The sequence below is a fragment of the Cucumis sativus genome, chromosome 3, assembly GCF_000004075.3.
Source record: "Cucumis sativus cultivar 9930 chromosome 3, Cucumber_9930_V3, whole genome shotgun sequence".
NCBI lineage: Eukaryota > Viridiplantae > Streptophyta > Magnoliopsida > Cucurbitales > Cucurbitaceae > Cucumis > Cucumis sativus.
Window position 1 is genome coordinate 24,588,055 of NC_026657.2, and position 23,379 is coordinate 24,611,433.

A 23,379-nucleotide genomic window follows, 5' to 3' on the forward strand; every position below is an offset into this window, starting at 1 on the left:
CTGAAGAAATAATCAATTCATATTTCTATTTTTTTTATTTTGACAATTATATGTTAGAATTTCAAGATTTATTTTATGAAGTATTAATTATAATAGAAATTGCTACTATTATTTCTTCTTTAAAAAAAGAATTTGAAGGACAAAAATTGAAAAAAAAAAACAGGAACAATCAGCTGCATTATTATTTTTGGTCTTCAATAAAAAAAAAAAGAAACAAAAATTTGTTTACTAGCAACAAATTTATTTTAAAAATTTTATCAAATACACTTTTTCTAGTAGTTGACATTCATTTATTAATAGAAAAAATTTTAAATTTTCATTAATAATTACAATACAAATAAAAGACTATAATAGTAACATGAAGGAAATTTTAAAAGTGACACAACATTTTAGAGATGAAATTAAATTTTATAGATTTAATTGTTTAAAAATATGCAAAGATGGATTTTATTTAATTTCTATATACATTTATATAAATATCTTAATTAAAAGGACATGAAAAGTAATAGGGTAGACATACCTGTTGACGAGGGACGGACTTTGGTTGCGGGAGGAGAAGCCTTTTTCTTCACTAGAAAAATGGTTGAATGATTGAGGAGATGCTTATTACCTTGTTATGCTTCTCCTTCAATATCCCTTGCTAAGCCTAACCAACCAAACACCCTTAAAAAAAAATCGAACAACCCTAAAAGAAAACAACCAAACACCCCTAAAAAAACCAACTAAACTCCCTTTAAAAACTTAAAGATCAGGACATGGAGGGTAATATCTAGCTGAAACAAGAAAAATGAATTAGCTCCCTTATTCTTTAGACCAACTGACTGAGATGAAGCAAAGACAGAAAATTCAAACACTTTTACCTGATCAATTGGAGATACATTTTTGGAGCAGTGGAAAGTGGAAATGAGAATGGCCAAAGCATAGACATGGTTGACACTGATACTAAATTGATGCAGAAGCATCCTTGCCCTCTTGTCACACATACTCCCCAAGAAATTCCAGTCTTCTTACTATGTTATAACTATACATTCCCCTGTAGATTAACATATGGATGAATGCCACCAACAGAACCCAGAGCAAACTTAGGAAGCCAAGCCCTCTTGGCTTCAATGAATTAATGTGGACCCTTTTCTACTTCCAGTTTTCTCATTAAACCTTACTCTCATTTTTGGAGCAGTGTAAATTTCACATGTAAATTTTGAACCTCTTTGACCAAATTAAATAATCAATTTATTCTCATGCAGAAAATCTTACATGAACTGTTCACTCAAAAGAAATAATCAAAAGACATCACAGCAAAGGACCAAAAAACAAAATAAAGCATAATCTCAAAATTTCATAACAATCCATAATACAAAATGATGCAGGAAGCTAAAAGAAATAAAACTAAATTAAAAATGTCTCAAAAATAGACATCGCACAACAAAGAACCAAAGAAAATACAACAGAAAATGAAAAAGAACATGATGGATTGTTAAATCGCCAAAATAAATTTATTGGGGACACAACTACATTAAAAGAAAAATAAATTCCACATTTGTTAAAAAAAAAAGATAAATTCATATTTTGTCACAGTTATTAAAAACTAAGAAAACATTAAAAAAAGAACAATAGTGAAACTAAAGATAACCAATAAATAAAGACTGCCACACAATAGTTCAATAAAAAACAAAGACTGTCACACATTAATAAAACTAAAAGAGTGGGAAAAATGAATATAAACATCTAGAAGAAAAGGTAACACAATTATTTGATAATCAAATCGTTCAATTAGATAACAACCAAAACTAAATGAATGTAATATAAAAGAGAGGTGGGATTGAACTTTTCAACCCTTGTATATGTGCGAATAACAAATAACCAAGAGACCCTCTCCAAAATCAAAATAAATGATGATAAAGGAAAATGGCAAGAATAATATATACAGAAATCACACATTCAAAATTCCAACATATTAAAGAAAAAAATAGAAAAACATGACAGGGCAAGCTGTTCGAATCGTGTACCAGCAAATGTTTCGTGCATTCAAACCAACCAAGCATACCTAAAAACCTAAAAATCAATACATGGAGGGAAACAAGAATAACGAATTATATCTCCCTTACTCTTAAGACTAACTAACTGAGATGAACCGAAGACAGAAAATTGAAACAGTTTTACCTGATCAATTGCAGATACATTTTTGGAGTAGTGGAAACTGGAAATGAGAATGGCCAAAGCATAGACATGGTTGGCACTGACAATAAATTGAGAAACAAAAATATGTAGTATGAAAAAGGCAAGAGAGAGACTGAAAATCCTTACGAACGGCTTGGAACTGATCTCTCCTTCACATGGTATGAAAATCCTTAGGGAAAGGAAGATAAGAATCGAAGCGGTGCCACAAGAAATGAAGAACTTCGAAGAATCGAAGCGGTGCCATAAGAATCGAAGAATCGAAGCGGTGCCATAAGAATCGAAGAATCGAAGCGGTGCCATAAGAATCGAAGAATCGAAGCGGTGCCATAAGAATCGAAGAATCGAAGCGGTACCATAAGAATCGAAGCGGTGCCATAAGAATCGAAGAAGTTAACAAGTAGAGGGGAGGATGATGGAAATGTGACCGTTGAGTGAATTTTTAAATTGATGGGCTAAACCCACAGGTCCAATATTGGACTTCAGATTACTTATTTTTAAATTTAAATCTTTTAAATATTATAATATAAGAAATTGCATTTGATAGCCAATGTATCTACGTTATACTGCAATTAAACAAGTAAAATCAACGTGAGTTTAGAGTTGATTTGTAATATTTTCTTTTATTTTATTTATTCTAAAATTACCTCTAATTAAAAATCAATAAATCATGTTCAAATATTACTTTTCATAATTAGTTAAAGTTATTTTTGTCTTTTTCAAACCGTTTCTAATTTATTAGATTAATTGAACGTGTATCTACTTGTTTTATGATTTACATTTGAGATTTTAGATTGTAATGAGGGAGAAAGAGTGTCATCATCACCATAACAACTATGTGGTTCATCATTGTTCCCTCGCTAAAATATTTTAGGGACATTTTTAAAAATAACAAAATAAATTAAAATATTTACAAACTATAGCAAAGTCTTCTATCTTTGTAGCAACTATCATTATAGCATATCAATTACTATAAATTTGATATACGTTGTAAATATTTTGTATAATTTGCTATTTTTAAAAATTCTCCTAAATTTTATTGGTCGAAAGAAAAGATAAGAATCTAATAAATAATTAATTTTTTATTCATTAAAATTATTAGTTCCGATACACTTTTGAAATCTCTCAAGCAATCTCAAGCAATGCACAACTTGGGAAGATGGGGAAGAAGACAGAGGCAAAGAAGACCAATTAGTAATAAGTGGAATTATGAATGACACTCATGTAGGAAACAATTCCAATTCAAACAAACTTTTTCTTCTCTCTTCTCTCACCCACAAGACAGACAAACAAAGAGTTAAAGCGTGCTTGAGAGCAAAAGTTAAATTTTCAAATTCAAATAATATAAATACTTATATCTAAATTTACAATGTGGGACTATCAACTTCTCCAACATGCCCTCTCAAGATGGTCAATGTACTCGGTGTAGTACTTGGTGAATCTACATTGAACATCTGGTGTTAAATTTGATAATATGGAGTTCCATCTCAAAATCAATTGACAATTAGAGGACTAGCTCATCTATCTTATATGGAGTATGAGTCCCCTTGATTTTTTCAATGTGCGACTATCAACTTCTCCAACATGTCCTCTCAAGATGGTGCTTCTTTGGGTTCACCTATCTTGAACTGAATACTCGTTTGGGTTTAGTGGGCTCTGATACCATGTTAAATTTCATAGTATGGGGTTCCATCTCAAAACCTATTGACAATTAGAGGAGTAGCTCATCTATCTTATATAGAGTATGAGTCCCCTTGGTTTTTCTAATGTGGAACTATCAACTTCTCCAACAGTTGGTATGAGTCCCCTAAACCACATTTTCATCGCCTGCGAGAATGCTCAAGACCTTTGGAATAGGACTGATAATCTGCTTCTTTGGCAGAACTCCCATGAGAGCATCAAATCCTTATGCAAGGAGATTTGTTATATATCAACCAGAAGAACAAAAAAAGGGGTCATTGCTTTCAACTTTATTGCTGTTTTATTGTGGACAATTTGGCTAGAAAGAAATCAAATGTTACTTCCTATTATTCTGTTGATTATCTCTTTTTCCATTCCCTCTAGGTTGACTTGGATTTATTTATCTTCACTGTTTCAACCATCACACAGCACACATCGTGAAGTATAAATTAAAGAAGTATTTTAAATTGTGAAATAATATTTTCACTAAACAATTAGCATATGTAATTTCAACATGAATTTTAATTAATAATTAGTTTTAATGCTAACTAAGTGTAACCAAGATGATTAAAATCCACCATTTAAAAGAGGTTGTTAAATAAACATCTTGATGTCATCTTTGCGTTTGATGTAAACATAATATCTACCTATCTATTTACATTTAATTATCTATTTACAAATGGAGTGGCCGGTGTTGGAGATCTTCGCAGGCGTCGAACAAGTGGGCGACGAAGGAGATGCTGGCGACGGAGGACGATGGAAATGGCAGCAGAGGACGACGCAAACGCAGTTGACGACGAAAGGCGTGAAGAGAACGTGAAGAGACGACGCAAATGTGAAGGTGAAGAGAATGTGAAGGTTGGCGTGAAGGTGAGGAAGGTGAAGCAAACGAAGCAGTCATACCGTGAACGTGAAGAATGCGTGAAGAGGTGGAGCCGTGGTGAAGAGAGCTAATAAGGGAAAGGTGTCGGGATGTTTTTTAATATTTTTTTAAAAGTTTTCTCTCATGCTAAAAATAAAAAAGGTGTATATATTTTTATACTTGAGTTTCAAACGAGTCAAATAAAAATGTTAACTATACTTGATGTTTTTTCCGTGTCGAGTAAATTTAACTATACTTGACGCGATAGAAACGTCGAGTAAAAGCTAACATGAGATAGTTCGAAAAATTCGCGAAAAACTTTGCTTTTTCCAAGTATACTTGACGTTTTTTCTTTAAACTGATCAATACTTGGCTTTTTTTTTCTAAAGAAAACGTCAAGAATGTAAAAGTTGTTAGTGTCAAGCAAAGTAGATTTTGTAGTAGTGAAACCAAATGTGAAAAATGAAAAATAGAATCTTATGTTTTTTTAGGGGAAAAACACACAATTTTGTTAGTTTGCGTATAACAGCTGTAATTCGGCAAAATGTTATTTAAGGATAAGGCAAACTAGGATTCTCCAATTTCAAAGGATGCAACTCATATCAAAAAAAAAATTTGTCAGCGCTTTTCTATGTTAAGAATTGATTCAACAACTTGAACACAAATATATGTAGGAAATAACTCTCACCTTATCACAATGTATTCTATATAAATAAACACATCGATTGAGAAAAACAAATAAACCAAGGACACAAGTTGTGGCCGGATAAAGGATGTTTAAGCTTCAATGGCTTGTTGCAACTCTAGCTTGCTTGACTTTTTGCATAGGAGATAATGTTTCATATGATTCAAATGCGTTAATTATCAATGGAGAACGGCGCATTATCTTCTCAGGCTCAATTCATTATCCACGCAGCACTGAAGCAATGTGGCCTGATCTCATTCAAAAAGCTAAAGATGGTGGACTTGATGCAATTGAGACATACATTTTCTGGGATCGTCACGAGCCACAACGACGAAAATATGATTTCTCTGGACGTTTAGATTTTATTAAATTCTTCCAACTTATCCAAGACGCTGGACTTTATGTTGTCATGAGGATTGGTCCTTACGTGTGTGCCGAGTGGAACTACGGAGGCTTTCCAGTGTGGTTGCACAATATGCCAGGAATCCAACTACGAACTAACAATCAAGTTTACAAGAATGAAATGCAAACTTTCACGACAAAGATAGTAAATATGTGTAAACAAGCCAATCTCTTTGCTTCACAAGGAGGGCCAATAATATTAGCTCAAATCGAGAATGAGTATGGAAATGTGATGACACCAGCTTATGGAGATGCAGGAAAAGCATACATCAATTGGTGTGCTCAAATGGCCGAATCTCTCAATATTGGCGTTCCATGGATCATGTGCCAACAAAGTGATGCCCCACAACCTATGATTAATACATGCAATGGATTCTATTGTGATAACTTTACTCCAAACAATCCTAAGAGCCCAAAAATGTTCACTGAAAATTGGGTGGGATGGTTCAAGAAATGGGGCGACAAAGACCCTTATAGAACTGCAGAAGATGTAGCATTTTCTGTGGCAAGATTTTTTCAATCTGGTGGTGTGTTCAACAATTATTACATGTATCATGGAGGCACCAACTTTGGAAAGGACATCGGGAGGTCCATTCATCACTACATCTTACGACTACAACGCCCCACTTGATGAATATGGGAACTTGAATCAACCTAAATGGGGGCATCTCAAACAACTCCATGCATCAATCAAGTTAGGAGAGAAGATTCTCACTAACAGCACACGCTCAAACCAAAACTTTGGTAGCTCTGTAACTTTAACGAAATTTTTTAACCCAACAACTGGGGAGAGGTTTTGCTTTTTAAGCAACACGGATGGAGAAAATGATGCCACCATAGATCTACAAGAAGATGGAAAATATTTTGTACCAGCTTGGTCTGTGAGCATTCTTGATGGTTGCAACAAGGAGGTTTACAACACTGCAAAAGTAAATTCTCAGACATCTATGTTTGTGAAGGAGCAAAATGAGAAGGAAAATGCACAACTGTCATGGGCTTGGGCTCCAGAACCTATGAAAGACACACTGCAAGGAAATGGTAAATTTGCGGCAAACCTTCTTTTGGAACAAAAAAGGGTCACAGTTGATTTTAGCGATTACTTCTGGTACATGACGAAGGTTGACACTAACGCAACATCTTCACTTCAAAATGTGACTCTCCAAGTAAATACAAAGGGTCATGTGCTTCATGCTTTCGTCAATAAAAGATACATTGGGTCGAAATGGGGGAGTAATGGCCAGAGTTTTGTGTTTGAGAAACCCATTCTACTAAAATCGGGAATCAACACAATAACTCTTTTGAGTGCCACAGTTGGGTTGAAGAATTATGACGCGTTTTATGATATGGTGGCCAACAGGAATCGATGGAGGCCCGATCTATCTAATTGGAGATGGAAATGTGACAACTGATTTGTCATCAAATTTATGGTCTTATAAGGTTGGATTAAATGGAGAAATGAAGCAAATTTACAACCCGATGTTCTCACAAAGAACAAATTGGATTCCGCTAAATCAAAAATCTATTGGAAGGCGAATGACATGGTACAAGACTAGCTTTAAGACACCTGCTGGAATTGACCCAGTAGTCTTGGACATGCAAGGAATGGGAAAAGGCCAAGCATGGGTAAATGGGCAAAGCATAGGCCGATTTTGGCCATCTTTCATTGCTGGCCAATGATAGTTGCAGCGCAACATGTGACTACAGAGGTGCATACAACCCTAGCAAATGTGTGGAAAATTGTGGAAATCCTTCTCAAAGATGGTATCATGTTCCAAGATCATTTCTTTCAAGCGACACAAAACACATTGATTTTATTTGAAGAAATTGGTGGAAATCCACAACAAGTGTCAGTTCAAACAATCACAATAGGAACTATATGTGGAAATGCTAATGAAGGAAGCACCTTAGAGTTGTCTTGTCAGGGAGGACATGTCATCTCTGAAATCCAATTTGCTAGCTACGGAAATCCAGGGGGAAAATGTGGTTCGTTTAAGAAAGGTTCATGGGATGTGACAAACATTGCTCTTATTCTTGAAAAAGCTTGCATTGGCATGGAAAGTTGTTCAATTGATGTATCTGCAAAGTCATTTGGATTAGGCGATGCTACAAATTTATCTGCAAGATTGGCAGTTCAAGCACTATGTGCACAAAATTGATTAATGGTGTAATATACATACATGAATAAATATTAAATATTTTTTTAACAAACTATGTATCTTTATTTCTTTGTTTTTCACAGTATATGATTTCTTAATCACAAACGTATAAGAAACTATAAAAAACACCGTCAATAGACCACAATCAATCTTTTTGAATCATGAGTTTTGCTTGATGTTATCATAGTAATTAATATAATATGATATAATATATGTGATTCGTAATCTTATTCTCAACAACCCTTTAATTAACATATAATATCAACATGGTCATGATCTCCATTCTCCAATCCAAACTGATGCAATCTTTGCGAAAACAAATCAGAAACCTTAAACCACATTTTCATCGCCTGCGAGAATGCTCAAGACCTTTGGAATAGAACTGGTAATCTGCTTCTTTGGCGGAACTCCCATGAGAGCATCAAATCCTTATGCAAGGAGATTTGTTCTATATCAACCAGAAGAACAAAAAAAGGGGTCATTGCTTTCAACTTTATTGCTGTTTTATTGTGGACAATTTGGCTAGAAAGAAATCAAATGTTACTTCCTATTATTCTGTTGATTATCTCTTTTTCCATTCCCTCTAGCTTGACTTGGATTTATTTATCTTCACGGTTTCAACCATCACACAGCACACATCGTGATATATAAATTAAAGAAGTATTTTAAATTGTGAAATAATATTTTCACTAAACAATTAGCATATGTAATTTCAACATGAATTTTAATTAATAATTAGTTTTAATGCTAACTAAGTGTAACCAAGATGATTAAAATCCACCATTTAAAAGAGGTTGTTAAATAAACATCTTGATGTCATCTTTGCGTTTGATGTAAACATAATATCTACTTATCTATTTACATTTAATTATCTATTTACAAATGGAGTGGCCAATGTTGGAGATCTTCGCAGGCGTCGAATAAGTGGGCGACGAAGGAGATGCTGGCGATGGAGGACGATGTGTCGGCCAAACCCCTATGCCAACGTTGTTTGGTTCAAGCATCGTCATTTATCTTTTACAACGCTCATGTCGATGTGTCTTTCCAGGTCGGCATAGCCTTTGCCGACGCATTATGAATGTTTTACAACACATCGTTTGTTTGTTGTTTTTTTTTTTCCTTTAATTTTTGAAAAAACCCATATTTTCAAATGTGATATACTTGTTAGTTTGTAGAACATAAATGGTACATGTTAAATTTCCTCTTTTTTCTTCGTTTAATATTCTAGATAGGATTATAAAAAATAAAACTTGAGCCTCTTTCACATTTAAGAAAGCAACAAACGTCTGGAACAAAGATAAAAAATCAATTAGTTCCTAAAGAAGAAATTTGTTGGACCATTTGTTTATTTCCAATTTGGCAAACATAATCTTTGCTACGTGTTTCAAATTGGATAAAGATTGGGACTCGATACTTTTTTTGGATATCAAATCCCTTTCTCTCTCTCTCTCTCTCTCTCTCCCCTTTGTTTATTTATTGCGGTATTAATCACACTTCTTTGCCGGAGCTCAGTCTAACCCCACCGGAGAGGAAATCTCAAGCTCAACAAGAACCATTAATGGAGGATACAGAAGTTCCATCTCACCCTTTATTGAGAACACGAAGAACAGACCTCAACCATGACTTCTCTTCTTCTCAAATGGAAGCCATGGCTGCCTTCTGTGAAGCCCTCATTCCCCCTGTGCCTCTTTTTAAAGAAAGCCCACTTGATCAATCTCTTCTTTCATTCTACCAATCCTCTGCTTTTCAAGCTCCAATCCCAGATGAGGTTATATTTTTACTTTTAATTCCTTTTAAGCTTTTATTCTTTCTTGTACTGAGAACTTGTTTGTTTGTTTGTTCATATGGATTTTTAGGTAGCTGACCTATTGGTGGAGAGGGCTAATCCAAAAGCTGTGTTTCTTGTGAAATTGGTTCTGAGACTTCTCTCTTTCAGAATTGGAACTTTGTTGCTTTGCGGGAATGTTTGTTTTGATTGGAGATGGCCTTTCTTTCTTAAATTTTCTGAGATTTCTTTGGAGAAGAGAGAACGAATTCTCAAGAATTGGTCTATGGCTCACCACAAGTATACTGTACTTTTGCGAATGACTTTCATGATTATTAAAATTTTCTGCTGCTTCAAATTCTTCTCCAGGGTAACTTTTTCTTTCAATTCTACTCTGAGGTTTCTTTTTACTATAATTTTGTTTTGGTGTTCATATTCAACATTGCTTTAGAATATTCTGGTATGATTGCTAGTTTAACATTTCTTCTGCTCTGTTATTGGTAGGAGTAACAATTTGCTTTAAGAACAGATTCCTGTATGTTAACGCTTTTCTTTTTATTTTTAAATTTTCTCTTTTTGTCCTGTATGTATAAATACTACTTCCATCCATAAGTTTCTTATTTCTGATGTAGAATGTTTTCATAATATTGAAAACTAAGCTTGTTTCCTTTTCGGAATTTGGCTAAATGTTTCCTCAAGAAATGTGAAAACGGTAGTAAAGAAATTAGAACAAGCACAATTTTCGAACAGTAAAACAAAAAACGTAAAAGTACAAAAGTGTTATCCAAGGGGGCCTTACTCATTTCTTTTCCAGTTGGCCTCTTCACTATTTGTTTTCACCTATATTGCCATTTATAGGGTTCCTCTTTTTGAATATTTAGTTAGGAGTTATAGGGTTCCTCTTTTTGGTATTGACTATTGAGTACTATTATACAGAGGATTCTTTTCTGTTATGTTTCAGATCGATGAGGGAACGAAAAACGTTGCATGGAAAGGGATGGGGTATAAAGTAGACACCCGAAAACAGTTGAACCATACCCAAAAAGAGCGGCCTCTTGAAAGGGGAATGATAGAAACTGGCAATGAAGATGATTCCACTCTTCTCCGCTCTCTTTCACAGAAAGGCCTCGAAGTAATTGAAGATAAAAAACATGGTAATGCCTATAAGATCAAATGTGATGTTGTGATTGTTGGCTCGGGTTGCGGTGGTGGAGTGGCTGCTGCGGTTCTTGCAAAATCGGGTTTGAAGGTAGTCGTTCTCGAGAAAGGGAACTATTTCGTGGCTGAAGATTATTCTTCCCTAGAAGGTCCATCCATGAATGAACTATATGAGTCAGGTGGACTCAAGTCAACTCTCGATGGGAAGGTTATGCTGTTGGCTGGAACTACTGTGGGTGGAGGCTCTGCTATAAACTGGTCTGCATCAATTAAAACTCCAAAATCCATTCTCGATGAATGGTCTACTGATTATAAAATTCCTTTGTACGGGAGCATCGATTACCAATTGGCAATGGATGCAGTGTGTGATAGAATTGGAGTGACGGAGGAATGTCCTGTAGAAAGCTTTCAAAATCAAGTTCTTCGAAAAGGATGTGAGAATCTTGGTTTAAAAGTCGACTCGGTTTCGAGAAATTCCTCAAAAGATCATTATTGTGGCTCTTGCTGTTATGGGTGTAGAGTTGGTGACAAGAAAGGGACTGATACTACTTGGCTGGTTGATGCTGTTGAATATGGTGCAGTAATCCTCACAGGCTGCCAAGCTGACAAATTCATTTTGGACAACACAAATAACACAAGTAAAAGAAAAAGATGCATAGGAGTGATTGCAACTCCGCGAAGCAAAAACATCACAAAAAAACTCCATATCGAGGCGAAAGCAACAATCTCTGCTTGTGGTTCTCTCCTGACACCCCCTCTACTTATTGCGAGCGGATTGCGTAATAAAAACATAGGCACCAATCTTCATTTGCATCCAGTTTCTTTGGTTTGGGGGTACTTCCCCGAAGAACTATCCGATTTTAAGGGTAAAATATATGAGGGAGGGCTCATTACTTCCCTGCACAAGGTAGTCTCAAAATATTCCAATAGCCATGCCATAATTGAAACCCCTGCAGTTGGACCGGCCTCATTTGCTGCACTGTTTCCATGGACTTCCGGACGCGAAATGAAAGATGCAATGGTGAAGTACTCTCGAACTGCTCACCTTTTCGCTTTGATAAGAGACCAAGGTGCAGGAGAAATAAAGGTGAAGGCCAATGTCAAGTACCGACTCAACCAAACTGATAAAGAAAATCTAAGAATCGGTTTGAGGCAAGCATTGAGAATCTTGATTGCAGCAGGAGCAACTGAGGTTGGCACGTATAGAAGTGATGGCCAAAGAATCAGATGTCAAGGTACAAACAAGGAAGAGTTGGAGGAGTTCCTTGACTCAGTTGAGGCAGTCGGGGGTCCGTTGTCGAGGCAAAAGTACTGGACCATGTACTGCTCAGCACATCAGATGAGCAGCTGCAGAATGGGAAGCACAAAGGAAGAAGGAGCAGTGGATGAAAATGGTGAAAGTTGGGAAGCAGAAGGTTTATTTGTATGTGATGGAAGTGTGTTACCAACAGCAGTTGGAGTGAATCCAATGATCACAATTCAATCCACAGCCTATTGCATCTCAAAGAAAATTGCAGAATCTTTGAACTAGAGAACAAACTTCATGATAGATGTTTCAATGTTCTTCATTTAGTATTTATTATCTAAAATAAAATAAAAATAAAAATAAAGAAAAGGAAAAGTTCTTTATTTAGTTCAATCTGTTCTTCTAGGAAAACTTTTTTCACTTACTAGTGAAAATAAATGTGATATCAAATATTTAAATTTCAGTTCAAGAATATGTTTTAGAGGTCAGTAAATATGTTTATGTGAGATCGATATGTTGTCAACTGCTATAACTAATTGTTAGTTAGAACAAATAACCAATTGTTAGTTATACCTAATTGTTGATATTTTATTTGTTCAATATATTTGTTTTTTAGTTGGGACTTAGAATCACCTTTTTTTTTCTTTTGTCTTTTTTTAATTATAGAAAGGAAGGAAAACCAACAACTTCAAGGAATTACTAATTCCAGTATAAATACTCTTGCATGGGTAAGCTCCAATGAGATCATCCAAGCAAAGAGGGGGCAATGTTTATAATTTACATTGGCACAAAATAGTTTGAATAATATTATTATCCTTTTTCAAGTACAATAATGATGAAAAAGAGATTGAAAAAGGAAATGAGAGAGTCTCCTTACGATGAAAGATCATGCAATTGTCAACTATTGTTAAACTAAGCTGATTTGTACATATTATTAATAAACAACAAGATTCTAACTATTTACAAAATACGATAAAACCAATCTAATTTTATATAGTTCAATTAAACTTTTTTTTTTGGTTATATTTTATTATCCATTTTTTTATCTATAAGAATTTATCTATTATTTATAAGATATTTCCATCAATATATTATTTATAAGATATTTCCATCAATATATTATTTATAAGATATTTCCATCAATATAATTATTGTGTTACCTAAAAGAATATATATTATTTAATTGAATTCAAGAAATCTGTATTCCGTGAAGAAGTTTATGTATTTAATTAGTGAAAGAATGCATTAATGGCTAATACCGACAGGGCAGTCTCAAAGTCAATTTAAATATAGTCTTGGTCCTTCATGCTACAATGGTTGCATTTATTGTTCTGGACAAATGTTTTCTTGAATAATAATAAGTAATTAGTAAAACATTATTTGATTACTTTAATTGAATATTATTTTTAAGCACTAGATAAGATTTACTTTATTAATTTGAAAAACTATACAATATAATATTTTTGAAAAGTATATAAACAAATATTTGAAAAAACATAGAAATTGATAAATGATCCATATGGGTCTAAATGATAAATGATCCACTTCTTAAAAATAAATGAAAAGAGGCATTTGGTGTTACCTGTCCACATGTCTTGACTTCACGAATATCACTCGATACTTGATGTTCGACTACTCGGTGCATGCTACTCAACACACAATTCCTCGTTACATGTTTTACAATAAACAATTGATATTACTTTATTTTGTTTACTCGAACCTTAGTACCCACTGTATATAGGTTATTGGATACTTACTTATCTTTGCTTGTCTGCCCACGCTTTGCTTCGCCTGTGCAATGAATGCAATTGTACGAACACACGCCATTGAAAAAAAATCTTGACAATTTGCACAATCTGATCAAATCAATTTAGTGAAAACTAATTTTTTAAACACAACACACCATTTGTAAATTGTTATCAAGCACTTACACTTACCAAATTACCGCATCAAAAGAAAATTGGAACTTTTTTAAAAAATCAATAGATAGAAAGGCAATTTGGACTAGGTGTTCAACAATTCCATCAAGTAAACTAGTCTCAAACACCTTTTCTATTTTCCTGAAATTGTGTGTCAGAAGTTTGATCGCAACTTCAACAAATGTGTGCAGTGACCGTGGTCTATGTGATCACTACAAAACAAGTAATCATTAGATAGTGGCATAATATTTGGTAAACATCAAGTCAGAGGGTAGTGTTAGGAGAGAGTAACGTGAAGCATAAGGGACTGTGTGACATGAATCTAGTAACATGTAGCAAGTAGTGAGAAAGCAAGTGCCATGTAGCTTGCATCGAGCAGCAGGGATTTTTCAGAATTAATAATTTTTTAAATGTAATTTAGTTTCGTTTTTTGCTTTTTGCCTTTTTTTTTTTTTTTTTTTTTTTTTTGAAGGATGGAAAGGAAGCATATACTCATGCAATATGATTGTACATGAGACGAGGTGAAGCAATGCTATAATGGATGTCGTTTGAAGGGGCCCTGGTTCTGAGCACACTAACATACAATGACATACAATGCAATGAGAGAACTGGTATATAAAGTGACTAAAATTAGCACATTAGAGTTCAACGTCATCATGCAAGTGAAGTATAAGTTGGATATTAACGCTCCTGCGGTATTGTTAATGGATGATGATGATTCCAATTTCTTCGCGGTAGATCTAAGATATATGTAAGTCTTGAGAAAATCCATCAGGAGAGAACATTTAATGACACTGAGATAGAACAAGCCGCATTTACTGGAAAAAATGTTGATGACCTAGAAAATTTTCCATCATCAGTCTCCTAGGAAATTGATATAAGGAACCAATGGCTAAGATGTGATCAGGAAGACCCAAATGCTATGAAACTTAGACAAGAATACAAATACGCGATAAGGATAAGATCAGATATGGTAATTCGTTAACTTTTTAAAAACTAAGATATGGATACATCTAAGTATACATTGTTTTTTCAACACACACTAACTTAAACATCTTTATTTTATGGGATTTTTTTAAAAATTATATAATAAACCGATAAAATATTTACGCTATATATAACAATTTCGAAAACGAAAAAAGCAAACAAGCCCACAATGAAAAATACCAAAAAATTCCTTAGTCAACACGTGATTAATTGGCCACTCGCACACGTAATTCTTCTTTTAAACGATCATAATAGATACTTGATCATGTAGGAAATGATACATGATCGCGTACAAAATCTAAACGATTTTTGTTGTTTAGATTTGGTACACGATCGTGGATCTTGGTTGTTTGCAAAAACCATCAAGGTAAACATTTTTTGAAGGACCAAGTCCCAAAATATAGAAAATCAGTTACCAGATGCATTTGTAGATGCAAAAAAAAGTAACTAAATCACATATAGCAGCCGCAAATGTCTCATCAAAGATTGATATTCCAACACAACATGTTGTCATTAATGAATATGGAACACGCCAGAAGCGTGGTAGACCAATAGGTTCTAAAGATAAAAATCCTAAGAAAACGAGTCGAGTCAATAACTCGATTAAAGATGTGAATGTTCTAGAAGAAATCCAAAAATTAACTTCCGACAAAAATGTCGAATAAGATAAAACAACCGAAGATAATAATAAGATCTTGATAAACTATGTCATGACAAGAAAAAGATGGAACTGAACTAATGTAGTTGTTGACAATATTTTTTGCATATAATGTTGCTGTTGATATTATATTCGAAAATGAGGATTCTGAACCAAAATCTGTTGAAGAATGTCAACAGAGAAAATATTGGTTTTTGTGGAAAGAAGAAATTGAGGTAGAATTAAATTCACTTTCCAAACGTCAAATTTTTGGACTAGTAGTCCAAACACCAAAAGTTGTCAAACCTGTGGAATATAAATGTGTATTTGTGAGGAAAATAAATTAAAATAATGAGATCACAAGATATAAAGTAAGATTAGTTGCAAAAGGTTTTTCACAAGATCTAGTATTAATTATAAGGAGACATATTCTCCGGTGGTGGATGCAATCACATTAAGATTTTTAATTAATCTAACTGTGTATGAAAATCTGGACATACATCTGATGGATGTAGTCACAACATATTTATATGGATGCCTTGATAATGATATTTATATGAAAGTCCCAAAAGGATTTCAGATACCTGAAACATATAAATCAAGTACCCGGGAACTATGTTCAATAAAGTTACAGAGATCATTATATGGATTGAAATAATCAGAACGAATGTGGTACAATTGACTGAGTTAAATATTTGCTGAAAGAAGGAAATAAAAATAATTCAATACCTCCACGCGTTTCTATAAAGAAATCATAGTCATGATTTGCTATTATAACTGTATGTGCTAATGTTTAAATAAATTTGAAACTCATGACATTTATTCGAGAAAAAATTCGAGATGAAAGATCTCAGAAAAACAAAATTTTGCCTTGGTTTACAAATTGAACATCTAGCAGATGAAATATTTATTCATCAATCAACTTATACAGAAAAAGTTTTAAAAAGATTTTATATGGATAAAACACATCCATTGAACATTCCAATGCAAGTTCGTTCACTAGATGTGAAGAAAGATATATTTCGACCTCGAAATGATAATGAAGAACTTTTTGGTCCAAAAGTACCATATCTTAGTGCAATTGGTGCAATTATGTATCTTGCTAATAGTACAAGACTGGATATTGCATTTTCAATAAATTTATTAGCTAGATACAGTTCCTCTCCAACAAAAAGGCATTGGAATGAAATTAAACATATACTTCGTTATCTTCGAGGAACAATTGATATGAGATTATTTCATTCAAATAAAACAAATTTAACATTTAGTTGGTTTTGCAGATTCTGGATATTTATCTGATCCACACAAAGCTAAATCTCACACATGTTATCTATTCACATGTGGAGAAACTACTATATCTTGGCGATCAATAAAATAGACTATAACAACCACCTCCTCAAATCATGTTGAAATTCTTGCAATCTATGAGGCTAGTCGAAAATGTATATGGTTAAAGATCGATGGCTCAACACATTTGAAAATCATGTGGTTTGTCTTCTAGTGAACTCTCTCCAACAATATTATACAAAGACAACACAACATGTATAGATCAAATAAAAGAAGATTATATTAAAGCTGATAGAACAAAGCACATCTCACCGAAGCTTTTCTATACTTATGATCTTAAAGAAAATGATAATATCACACTACAACAAATTTGTTCAAAAGGATAATTTGGCAGACTTATTTACAAAATCACTACCTACTGCACCTTTTGAAAAATTGGTGCACAACATTGGAATGTGGCAGCTTAAAGATATGAAGTGATGCTACCATGAATGGGAGTAAATTTTATTTTTGTAAGTATATATGAAATATGTACTCTTTGTTTTTCGCTAGGATTTTTTTTTTCCATTGGGTTTTTTCTTAATAAGGTTTTAACGAGACATATTTAATATATGTAATAGATATCTAAGAGAAAGTATTATAAATAATATTAATAATATGTAGATATTCATTGGTGTGCATAACCACGTGTCAAACAAACATTAGCATTAGTGTCACCATGTGTCAAGCAAGCAAGACTTCTTAGTGGCCATGTAATCCACGTCCTACTTGCTAAGTTATCTATAAATAGAGGGCTTTGGTGGATTTGTAAAGATATACCAAGAGTGGAGGACTTTACAAAGAAATGAGAGAAAGTGGAGAAAATTAAGATTTTCTTTTTCTTAATTATTTTTTTATTTTCTAAATTTCTTATTTCTTTATTATATTATTATATTATTTTATTATTTTAATATTATAATTCTTCGATTTCTGTATTTCGGTTGTGCTCCGTTTTCGCAACAAGAGGGAATTTTTAAAAATGACAAATATACCTAAACTATAAGTTAAATACCCACAATACCTACGTATCATAAAGTATCATAAAGTATAAATTTTTTATAGTTTTCCTTGCCATCCAAGTAAATTACAAGTGAAAATACACACAATACCTACGTCTTCAACCCATCATCGAAGAATAAGTAATTGATCATCAATGTTTTTATTTAGTCCATTTTGAAAGAAAAATAATTGATTTTTTTGAACAAATGTTCAGCCGAGGAAGAAAAAGCAATCAATCATAGAAGAGATCTTCGTTCACAAACGAGAGTGTTAAGTAAGAAATTTCGGCCAATTAAACTATGTCACATCATAACAACAAATATTGTGACAATTATATTTTTGATTAGGTTTGAATAATTAAGTATATTCAACCCAACCCAATTCAAACTCAACAAGCAGATGAGCCCAAGCCCAAGCCCAAGTCCAAGTTCAAAAAGCGCAGATGGACACAAGCCCAAGCCCATCAAGCCAAATGGGTCCAAGCCCACCTAAAGCCCATGAAATTTCTCTATAAATAGAGATCTTTGGTTGATTTGAGGGTGGATTGAAGGAAGAATTGAAGCTCTGAAGAATTAAAGATTCAAACTTCTACAAGCTCTCAAGACGTCCAAGTCTGCATCAACATCGAGATCAACATCTTCTGAAAGACTGAAAACTTGGAGATTAAACTTTTTTTGGATTTCAGAAGATCGAAGTTTAGATCGACTTACAAATACAACATCCTGAAGACCGAAGACTAAGAAGTTCTAAAGTTTTTATCTTGTATTCGAGAGAAAGCCAAAGGAGTAAATACTAGAGACTGTATTCACAATATTCATCAATATACAAAGTTCAATTCCACGAATTACATTTCTTTGAAATCTCGTCTGAACAGTTTGGCACGCCCAGTGGGACCACCTCTACCTTTCATCTCTTTCTCTTTTGAAGATCTAAACAAATCATGACATCCCAAGGCAACACTTCCAAAGCTCCAAGTGACATCAGCAAGCAGCCAAATACTCGCAACTGCTCAAGAGAAACTCAATCATCAAGGATATGTCATCCTTTGAGGTCACAAAGAATATTTGGGAGCAAATGTCCAAGCCACTGAAAGGTGGAATCGTAATATAAGAAAATATTATGATTGACAAACACAACTCGTCCTCTGAACGTCCAAATGAGAAGATGCCTCATCCATATATAATGTCAGTTATGGTGACTGACGTGGATACAAGCAAAGACAGAATAATAGAGTTGAAAAGAAGGTTAACATGCTCATGAAGGCATTCGAAGAAAAGGACTACGAGATTGAATCTCTCAAGAATCACATCGAGAGTCGTGACGCTGTTGAATCAAGCCATATACATACTGTCAAGAATACTGACAAAGGAAAGGCAGTTATGCACGAAAGTCAACCACAAAATTTGACCTCAATTGTATCGTTGTCTGTTCAACAGTTGTAAAAGATGATTGCAAACTCCATCAAAACTCAATATGGTGGACCTTCTCAAACCCTCTCTTTGTATTCCAAACCATATACGAAGAGGATTGATAATCTCATAATGTCGAATGGATACCAACTACCCAAGTTCTAACATTTTGATGGAAAGGACAATAAAAAACAACATGTTGCTCATTTCATCGAAACATGTGAAATTGCTGGTACGCGAGAAGATTTATTGGTAAAACAGTTCGTTCGAACTTTGAAATGAAACGCCTTCGACTGGTACATCGACTTGGAACATGAATTCATTGATAGTTGGAAGCAACTTGAGGGGGACTTTCTCAATCGCTTCTACAACACCTGATGTATCATCAGCATGATGGAGTTGACAAACACCAAACAACGAGAGGGGAAGTCAGTCGTCGACTACATTAACCGATGGAAAGCTCTAAGCCTGCAAAGACAAGCTCACAGAAATGTTTGCAATTGAGATGTGCACCCAAGACATGCATTGGGAACTTCTCTATATTTTGCAGGGAATAAAACCACGTACGTTTGAAGAGTTGGTGACTCGTGTCCATGATATGGAACTAAGTATCACTAACAGGGGAGCAAAAGGTTTTTTGGTTTCAAAAATGAGGAGTGACAATAATGAAATTGAAGACACTAAAAAGAGTGCAAATAGTGTTATAAATGAGTTTATGGTTGTTCATGCAACTCCTTTGAAATCTTTCTCTAAAAGAAAATAAACAAAAATGGAAAGAAAGCATGATGACAACGAAAAATAACGTCCAACTCTTAGAGAATGATAGGAAAAAGTTTATCCATTTGCTGACTCTGATGTTGTAGACATGTTAGAGTAGTTGCTAGAGAAACAACTTATTCAACTGCCAGAATGCAAACGACTGGAACAAGCAGAAAAAGTAGATGATTCTAAGTACTGTAAATACCATCTGGTCATTAGTCACCCTGTTGAAAAGTTTTTTTGTGTTGAAGGAGTTAATTCTAAAGTTGGCTCATGAAAACAAGATCAAACTGGATATTGATGAATTAGCTTAAATGAATCATGTTACAGTCGAGATGACTTCAAGTGTTCCACTATCAATAAAACTTTATGTCCATGATCTCAAACATGTCTCTAACACATTTACGTTAACTATAGGTTGCAAAGAGTGGTACTTAAGGTACGAGTAATGTACCACCCCAAACAGAATGAAAAATAACCATTGCTGTATATAGCTTTAAAAGAAGAACCAACTTTTTGCCGGTCTAAAAAATCCCTTAAAATGCATGTCTAGTTATAAAATGGGTTCATTGGGAATATTGAAGTTTTTCCCAAAAATAATTGATCATAGATGTGTCTCATACTTAGTACGTATTTTGGGGTCTAAAGTGATTTTTCAACGATTTTGTTTTGCCATTTTCACCTCGCACCTCTATAATTAAGAGATTCTTGGCTAAAAAACATGTGTCTATGATCTTAAACATGTCACTGACACATTTACATGAACTATACGTCACAGAGAGTGCTACTTAATGTATAATTAACGTAGAACCCAAAACAAATGAAAATTGGTCAATGCTATAGCTTTTATAAAAAGAACCAAATTTTTATCAGTATTAAAAACCCCAGAAAATGCATGTGTAGGTATAAAATGGGCTCATTTTGGAAAGTGTTTAATTTTTTTCTAGAAGTAATTAATCAAGATGTTCTAGACTCAATTTTTATTTTGGGGTCTAAAGTGGTCTTTCAATGGTTTCCTTTTGTTACTTTCGTCATGCACCTCCGTACTTTAGGGATTCTTGGCTTAAAAATGTGAGTCCATAACCCCAAAAAATGTCTCTAACTCATTTACATAAATTATAGGCCGTGAAGATTCTACTTAAGATACGATTAGCATATCATCCAAAACAAACGAAAATGACCAATGTTGTAGCTTTCAAAAAGGGAACCAAATTTCAGCCAATTTCATAAACCAGTAAAAATGCATTTCTAAGTATAAAATGAGCACACTTGGAGGAATGTTGAAGTTTTTCCCAAAAACAATTGATCAAATATGTTCCAGACTCAATTTTTATTTCAGGGTGTAATGTGGTCCGTCAATGAGTTCCTTTTGGTATTTTCATCCTGCACCTTTAGAATTCAGATATTCTTTGCTCAAAGACACACGTCCATGACCACAAACATGTCTTTGACACATTTACATGAACTATAGGTCGCGAAGAGTGTTACTTAAGGTGCAACAAATTTACCACCTAAAACAGACAAAAAAAACTACAAATGTTGGAGCTTTAAAACAAAAGAACCATATTTTGCTAGTTTTAAAAATCTCTGAAAATTCATTTCTAGTTATAAAATGGGCTCGTGTAGAGGAATGTTGAAGTTTTTTTCCAAAAACAATTGATCAAAGATGTTCCACACCCAGGTTTTATTTTGGGGTGTAAAGTGGTCTATCAACGGTTTCCTTTTGGTATTTTCATCTTGCATCTCTAGAATTCATGAATTTTTGTCTCAAAGACGCACGTCCATGACCTCGAACACGTCTCTTACACATTTTCATGAACTATAGATCGCAAAGAGTGCTACTAAAGGTATGATTAACGTACCACCCAAAACAGACAATAAATTGCCGATGCTATAGCTTTCAAAAAAAGAACCAAATTATGGCCAGTTCCAAAAGCCCCTTAATATGCATTTTTTAAAATATGAAATGGGCTCATTTGGAGGAATGTTGAAGTTTTTATAAAAATTAATTTATGAAAGATGTCCCAGACTCAGTTTTTATTTTGGATTCTAAAGGGGTTCTTCAGCGGTTTCTTTTTTGGTATTTTGGTATTGCACCTTTGTAATTCAGGGACTCTTGGCTAAAAAATATTTACATGAAATATAAGTCACGAAGAGTGCTACTTAAAGTACAACTAACAAACCACCCGAAACAGACAAAAAATGACGTATACTCTATCTTTAAAAAAAGAACAAATGACCAAATTTTGGTCAGTTTCAAAAGCACTTGGTATTTCTAAGTATAAAATGGACTCATTTGGAGGAATGTTGAAGTTTTTCCAAAACATAATGGATAAAAGATGTCTCAAACTCAATTTTTATTTTTTGGTCTAAAGTGATCCTTTAACTGTTTCATTTTGGTATTTTTATTCAGCATCTTTATAATTCGGACTTTGAACTCAAAATGCACGACCATAACCTCAAACATGTCTGCGACACATTAACATGAACTATAGATCGCAAAGAGTGCTACTTAAGGTACGACTGCGTACCACCCAAAACGAAAGGAAAATGACCAATGTCATAGCTTTATAAAAACAAATAAATTTTGTTCAGTTTCAAAAGCATGTGAAAATGCATTTCTAGGTACATAAAGAAAAGCTACTTTTTTAACCATTCTTTTTAGAATAACAATTATAAAACACATATTTTGAACTATCCAATCAACATAATGTTAAATAAATGAATACATATTATTTTATGTGATGGAAAATAACAGGGTTGCAATTAGTTAGTGTATTTTCTTCTTGTAAAAAAGTTAGTTAGTTGTTGATGATAGGTAAGAAGGTAGGTGCTTACTAAGTACATTAAATTTAATGAAGTAGGAGGGTAAAATGGTAACTTAACATTACAAGTTTTTTTCAATGCTTGCACCTTCTTCACCATCCGAAATTCAAAAAAGAAAGTTCAATCTAAAGGTAAAAAATAGCAACTTATTTTAGAAAAAACTGTAAATTACCAACTATTTAAATGAGATTTCCAAAAGGGTAATTATAATGAAAAATAATAAAGATAATACTAATAGAGTTTATAGCAAAATTCATAAAAGAAATTGTAAATATAGCAAAGTCTATTAATGATAAATTGGTCAATAAACCAATACATCTATGGAAAATAGCCAAAAGTAGGCAAAAAATGGAGCAGAAAAAGAGTTTTAGGATTGATTATAAAAAAG

At 33.6% G+C, this 23,379-nt stretch overlaps 1 protein-coding gene and 1 pseudogene across 1 annotated transcript; both read left to right on the top strand.

Moving 5' to 3' along the window:
• Positions 1–4,322: 4,322 nt before the first annotated feature.
• Positions 4,323–8,062, top strand: LOC116402596 (annotated as a pseudogene).
• Positions 8,063–9,357: 1,295 nt separating this feature from the next.
• Positions 9,358–12,706, top strand: LOC101220239 (long-chain-alcohol oxidase FAO2). Its single transcript, XM_004152009.3, has 3 exons — positions 9,358–9,728; positions 9,817–10,095; positions 10,687–12,706. Exons 1-3 carry the CDS (start codon positions 9,519–9,521, stop codon positions 12,412–12,414), a joined length of 2,217 nt encoding a protein of 738 aa, XP_004152057.1. The 5' UTR covers positions 9,358–9,518; the 3' UTR covers positions 12,415–12,706.
• The last annotated feature ends 10,673 nt before the right edge of the window (positions 12,707–23,379 follow it).